Source organism: Tupaia chinensis, unplaced genomic scaffold, assembly GCF_000334495.1.
Source record: "Tupaia chinensis unplaced genomic scaffold, TupChi_1.0 Scaffold142384_1, whole genome shotgun sequence".
Classification (NCBI taxonomy): Eukaryota; Metazoa; Chordata; class Mammalia; order Scandentia; family Tupaiidae; genus Tupaia; species Tupaia belangeri.
The window spans coordinates 471,761-478,710 of NW_006202232.1; the positions used below are offsets into that span (position 1 = coordinate 471,761).

Here is a 6,950-nt window from a genome sequence, read left to right on the forward strand (position 1 = left end):
GAGAAATCACCCTCCAGGGGGGATGGTCACGCCACAATCCCTTCTCCTCCATTCTCCTCTCGGGATCTTGGGCACGCACGCCAACGCGCCCGGCGTGAGTTTTAAGCCACCGGGTCCAGGACGCAAACTGCGGGTCCAGGACGCAAACTGCGGTCGACTACGTGGGAGTCCAGCTACATAGGCATTACGCTATTAATCTTTACATGGGACAGTCTCTTATTAAATAAATAGGAACAGTGGGGCTGGCAGGTGGCGTGGTGGTTAAGGGTGCTGGACTCCCACATGGCTGACCACGGTTTGAGTCCCAGACCTGGCAGCTTGCTTTCTCACTTTCTCTCTCTCCCCCTCTCTGGTTAAATTAAAATTAATTAAAGTTAAATAATTAAAAATAAATAGGAATGTCATTTCACATAAATCTTCAGTTTGCTTATCCGTAAATCCCATAAACCTGGAATCCTCATAGTTCTTTCAGAGATCAGAGTGATATGAGTCCCTTGAGGTAATCCAGATAAATCCCTTAGCCCAGTGATAGGTGCATGATAAGCACTCAGTATATGGTGAGAATATAGTTTTTGGTATTCTACCTGGGGAAGAGTTGCTCTTTGGGAGAGAGAGCCAGAACAGAAGTGGATGTCCAGGGCCTGCACCAGCCATTTCCTGATACCTCAGCAGGGATTCCAGGTATGGGCTGGACTGGGTGGGGCCCACTTCTCCCTTTCTGGTTCTTCTGCCTGTAGCCGAGGCCGTGGAAATAGATAGGGGTCAGACTTCACTGGGCCAGAGCAGGCAGGCAGAGGGGAGAAGTGGTATGCCTAGGAAGATCTCTGTTGAAAAACGAAAGCAAATTGGTGATGTGGCTTTGTCCCAGCATCTTTTGACCCCCTCATCCCCCTTGCCCCTTCCCTTCCCACAGCTCACCGCCGCCTCAAGTATATATCTCTAGCTGTACTGGTGGTCCAGAATGCCTCCCTCATCCTCAGCATCCGCTACGCCCGCACGCTGCCTGGGGACCGCTTCTTTGCCACCACTGCTGTGGTCATGGCTGAAGTACTCAAAGGTCTCACCTGCCTGCTGCTGCTCTTCGCACAGAAGAGGGGTACGAGTCAGGGAGAGGGTTTGTGCTGGGGTCGGCCGGTGGGACTCTGCACGTATGAGGGGACTTCAAGAAGTTGTGGAAAAGTGGAATTAAAGTATGAGATTATTTCGGCACCAAAAATACCAAAATTTTTGAAATCTATGCATACTTTTTGCATAACACTCATTTTCCAACATGAACTTTTTGAAGACTCCATGTGTGTGTGTACAGGTACACGTGAAGGATTAGCTGGGGGAATATCTCTATGTTTATGAACCTGCCTGGGGAATATGTAAATGCAGCTAAACTTCATGGTCTAGATATAAGTAGCTGCAGCTGTTCTTTTATACCAATAATGCCCCAGGGGCTGGCCTGTGTGGACTACAGGAGAGAGAGAGAGATTCTGTGCCCATAGGGTAGCCGGGAATTCTTTTTTAAAAAAACTTGTTTCTATCACTGCCAGATGGCGCGTGCACTGACCACAGAGAGAGAGAAGGAGGGAGGCAGAGTGTGCACCTAAGTGCATGCTCCCCCTAGTAGGCAAGGTCATACAGAAATTCTTTTCTCTATCCTGTCAGGATTTTGGGCATGCATACACAAGCACTTGGTGTGCAGCTGGGGCTGGGATTTGAATCACGATTGGCTATGTGGAATCAGGCTCCCTATGCTCGGCATTTAACCACTGTGCTACGGGGCTGGCATTTTTTTCTTTTGGATTTTTTTTTTTAATTCATGATAGAGCACATGGTGGGGGAGGAGAGAGGAGAAAGGGAGAGAAGAGCACCCTCTATAGGTTTCAGTCATGGCTGATCTGCTGGGCACATGCCAGTATGTTCCCTGGCATGTTTTCAGGCCTACCTGACCAGGAACTCAACTGTGGTCAGAATGTGGCCAGTCTAGTATGCTACTAGCTGTCAAACAGAGGCTGGGCCAGTGGGGGATTCTTACATGGTGATTTACTTATTTACCTTTAACTTTTTATTATGGAGAGTATACATGTACAGAATTGGAGAGAATAATAAAATAGTCAGATATCCATTTACTTATCTCCCAGATTTTGCAATTATCAACTCATGACCATCCTATCACTAAACAACATCAGTGATTATCCACTCACTGCTAACCTATATGTCTGTTTACATGGGCCAGCAGGTGGTGTGGTAGTTAAGTCATTGGATTCCCATATTGATGACTGCAGTTCAAGTCCCAGACCTGGCAGCTTGAACTTCATGCTAGACATGTGTGCGTACATGTCCAAAATCCCAGAGGAGAAGGGATTGCTGCATGGTTATCCCCTCTAGGGGCCAATTTCTCACTTTCCCTCTCTCTGTCTCTCCAGCAAACCTAAAAACATATGTGTATATTTATTTATGTACATCTCCCTTTACTATTTTGGTGTAAATAACACATGAAGTAATTGTTATTTTGAAGTAAATCCCCATAAATATTTTAGTACATATTTTTAAATTAGTATAACACCTAAGAATCATACATCAAAGAATTAACAATAATTCAGAAAATTAATAAAACTAATAGCCAGTCAGTGTTAGAGTTTATAATGACTTCTTTAATGTCATTATAAGGTTTTTTAAATGTGTATATGGTCAGAATTTTGTAAATGTTTAATGTCTAAGTCTGCTAATCTCTAGGTTTCCTTCCAACTCTTTGTTTTTTTCTCTTTGCAGTTAATTCGTTGAAGAAATCAGATTGTCTTGTAGACATTGGGTAGTCTGGATTTTGCTGAGTCTCTCCCTGTGGTATCATTTAACATGTTCAACTGTCCTCTATGAGGGGGGTCTTCAAAAAGTTCATGGAAAATGTGTAGTCCCCTCAGATATTATCTATAAAATTAGGAGTTAGGTTTATCTAGTAACTTAACCATCTCCCTGAAAGGTCTTCTACTTTGAAATGTTGGTCAATTGTTTCTTTGTGAAGGCCTTGCATATGTAGAATAGGGATGAGTTATGTGACCCTGCCCTGGGTCTTCACATTGAAGAAAACTTTTTTTTTTTTTTTTTTGCTGTAGCACGCATGTGCTTCCTGGAGAGAGAGAAAGTGGGAAAGCATCTCCTATGGGGGATGGCCATACTGCAGTCCCAGTCCCTTCTTCCTCATTTGGGGCAGGCACACACACAGTCCTGGCATGATTTTCAAGCCACCAGGTCCAGGACTTGAACCATGGAGTTTACCATGTGGGATCCAGTGCCTCCATGCCACTTGCTAACCTCATGTTGGAGAAAACTTTCTTTTTTCTTTTTTTAAAGAGGTTTTTGCCTTAGGGTGCATGTGCTCGCAGGAGAGACAGAGAGAGAAAGTGAGAAATGATCTCCTGGGGGGATGGCCACACCGCAATCCCTTCTCTTCCATTCTCCTCTCGGGATCTTAGGCATGTATGCACATGTGCCCGGCATGATTTTGAAGCCAATAGGTCCCATACTCAAAACATGGTCAGCCATGTGGGAGTCCAGCAACATCACTGCTACGCCGTCTGCTGGCCCCTAGAGAAAATTTTCTAACCCATCATGAGCTCCATGTCCCTGGGAAGTAGCAGTTTAGGAACCCACCTTCTTCTCTTGATTTATTCCATAAATAGTTGGGCATATGTCAGACCTTGGACTTTGGAGGCCCCCCTGTTAGCAGGCATACACCTTGCTTTTATGGGGCTGATAGTTTAGGTGCAAAATAATAGCTACTGACTTAACCATGGACCTATGTCTCTTATCTACAGTTTGAAATCCCTGTCTCTGATTTTTTTTTCCCCTGAATTAGATTGGTAGTACAGCCTGGCTTGAGCTGTTATGGGGTTCTTTGTGTCAATTTGTCTTTTCTTTTTTTCCCATTTGGTGTGAACAGTCATATAATTCACTACAGAAATATCAATGTGCTTGATTATGGTGTACAGCTCCATCTAGGTGGGGTTTGTTATATAATCTATGTATATCTAACATGTTACCTGTTTTTTCTTTTATGCTAGAGAGTGTGCATGCATCCACTAGAGAGAAAGAGCACACACACACACACACACACACATACATGCATGTGCACTCACAACAATGTCTCATGTTGCTACAATCCTCTTTCTTTAGCCCTCCAGCTTGACAGGATCTTGACAGCACATACTCCCCCAGTATATTTTCAGGCCAACCTGGAAATCCAAACCCATAGTAAGCCATGTGGCTTTCAGCACTGCAGTCTAACAGGGTATAGACTGTTACTTAGACTGGGCCTACCATATGACCTTTCTAACTTCTGGGAAGTTAGAGGGTAAACACCAGTAATTATTCCTGAGATGAGTGCCATGGAGTGCAAGGACAGGGCTCTGTGAGTGAACATTGGCAGGAGTCCCTAGGATAACCTCGTGCAGTGGGCATGGCAGTTTTCCCTGAGGAGTGACACTCAGCTAAGACTTAAAAGATGAACTGCAAAAAAAAGTTGGGTGAGTTTTGCAAAGACCTATTACACAAGAAATGATTCTCATGTACTCGCTGAAGTTAAGTCCTAACTGGACTTCTTACTGTTCAAAGCTGCATTCATGCATGTGGCAGGGGCCACTGCTTGGTGTGTTTAGGAATGACAGGATGATACAGCCCAGCAGGAGATGGCCCTTGCCCTCAGGTGATGTACGGGCCAATAAAAATCAAGCTAAGTAGTTTAAAACTTCAGGGCTGGGTGGTAGCACAGTAGTAATGCAGCACTCTGTGAGACTGACCCATATGGGAAGGTTCCAGGTTTGCCTCCAGAGACCTCCCTGAGTACTCAGCACACATGTATACATGATCCAGGACTGGCTGAGGCTGTGCATGGATCACAGCATAAAAATCCTGTTGGGGGGTGCTGTCTTTTTTCTCTCTTGCTCATGGAAGAAAAAGAAAGAAAGCAAAGAGAGAGAAGAAGGAAAAAATAAAACTCCATTTGGGAGACAGCCTTCCACTCACACCTCTACAGCTCCACTTCATTATTTCCTAGTTAATGATGATGATTTTATTGTACTAACATGTGCTGAGTACTTGCCCTGACTGGGGTTCTGCCAGGTAGGTAGGCTCTAGAAGGAGTGAAATGTCACTCTGTGGAGGCTGGCAGGTGGCATGGTGGTTAAAGTACGGGACTCCCACATGGCTGACCACAGTTTGAGTCCCAGAGCCGGTGGGTTGTCACTTTTTCTTTAAAAATATTTAAAAAAAGAAAAGAAAGAAATTTCAATCTGTGGTTAGGAGGCACATTGTTAGAGGTGGTTTGATTGTGGCTATTTAACTATTGTGTCATTGGAAAAGTCATGACATATTGTTACCTAGAAAAACATAGAAAAATACATCATGACTTTTCCAATAACTCAGTAGTAACAGCAAAGCCTACTGGAGACGTGGTTATACTGTCAGGGAAACTGAGAGCACTAACTTCATTCCAGCCCCCAGTCAGAGTTGGTGAGGGCTGGTGGTAAATAGGAACCAGGCCAGGTCCCAGCCTTCTGGGAATCCCTGTCTTTGTCAGTGTTAAAAGGGTTCTCCATCCCCACCTAGGTAACGTGAAACACCTGGTTCTCTTCCTGCATGAGGCCGTCCTGGTGCAGTATGTGGACACGCTCAAGCTCGCAGTGCCATCTCTCATTTACACCTTGCAGAATAACCTCCAGTATGTTGCCATCTCCAACCTGCCAGCTGCCACTTTCCAGGTGAGCCCCAAGCCCAGCATGGCCCCTAAGGAGCTGGCTGAGTTGGGGAGTATGGGGGGAGGGGTGGGTAGGCTGCAGAGAGCAAGGCAATGCCACCTGAAGAAGTCCTTGGAACTCCCTCCGTTTCCTCATCTATGAGAAATGGAAACAGTCATGCCCTGCTCACTGGGATGCTGGGGTGATTGAAGGAAATCCTACCAGTGAAGAGCCCTTGGCTGGCAACAGATCAGCTTTAGGCTGCTTGTTGGCAGCTTGAAGAAATGGTTAAGAGTCTGGATTCTTGGTTCAAATCTCAGCTCTGCTACTTTCCAGCTGTTAGATTTTGGGGCAAGTCATTTAACCTCTGTGCTATAGTTACCTTTAAATTAGGGATTACCACAGTACCCACTTCATAGGGTTTTTGTGAGGATTGCATGAACTAATTTATGTAAAGTACTCAGATCCACACCAGTACATAGTAAGCACTACATAAATATTTGCTGCCCGGATTGTTGTGGTTGACTCATTTGTATCTAGACCTTCCTCATCACAACGTCTACTATTTATTGGTTACCACTGTGATGCATTATATATATATCAGCTGTGTTTTTTTAAGAGTGATTTTTGCTATAGGGTGCGTATGCTCAACAGAGAGACAGAGAAATATGGCCACACCTCATTCTCTTCTCCATTCTCCTCTTGGGATCTTGGGCACACACACACACGCACCTGGTGTGAGTTTTTTAAGCCACCAGGTCTGGGACTCAAACCGTGGTCGACTACTATGTGGGAGTCCAGCGATATAACCGTTATGTCATCTTCTGGTCCCCATCAGCTGTGTTTTATAGACACTGATACCAGGACTTGCCACATGCTTTGCTCCTGGTCACACAGCCTCAAAATGGGGTTAGGGTGTGGGCATGGGTGTAGCCTGGGACTTCTGTTCTCCCAGCCATTTTTCTGTGTACTTGCTGGAAGGGACCTCAGAGCTGTTTAGCCACGACTCAGCCAATAGCCAGGGGCTGGCTACTTTTGATGTCTTTGTTGTCATCTACCCCACCCTGTCTTTCCATTGTGCCTGGGGGCCCAGAGTGGGTGCTGTCCCCCATGCACCCCTATTAGGCATTGGGGTCGGCCCTCAGTGCCTTCCAATGCCACTCACAGGTGACGTACCAGCTGAAGATCCTGACCACGGCACTGTTCTCCGTGCTCATGCTGACCCGCAGC

At 45.5% G+C, this 6,950-nt stretch overlaps 1 protein-coding gene across 1 annotated transcript in view; it reads left to right on the plus strand.

Annotated features, from left to right (window-relative positions):
- Positions 1-6,950, plus strand: part of SLC35A2 (solute carrier family 35 member A2) — a 12,407-nt gene that overhangs the window by 3,453 nt on the left and 2,004 nt on the right. The window contains exons 3-5 of the mRNA XM_027766321.1: positions 914-1,096; positions 5,593-5,744; positions 6,888-6,950. The exon at positions 6,888-6,950 is cut by the window's right edge and continues 537 nt beyond it. Coding sequence (XP_027622122.1) covers positions 914-1,096; positions 5,593-5,744; positions 6,888-6,950 — 398 coding nt within the window. The remainder of the gene's footprint in view (positions 1-913; positions 1,097-5,592; positions 5,745-6,887) is intronic.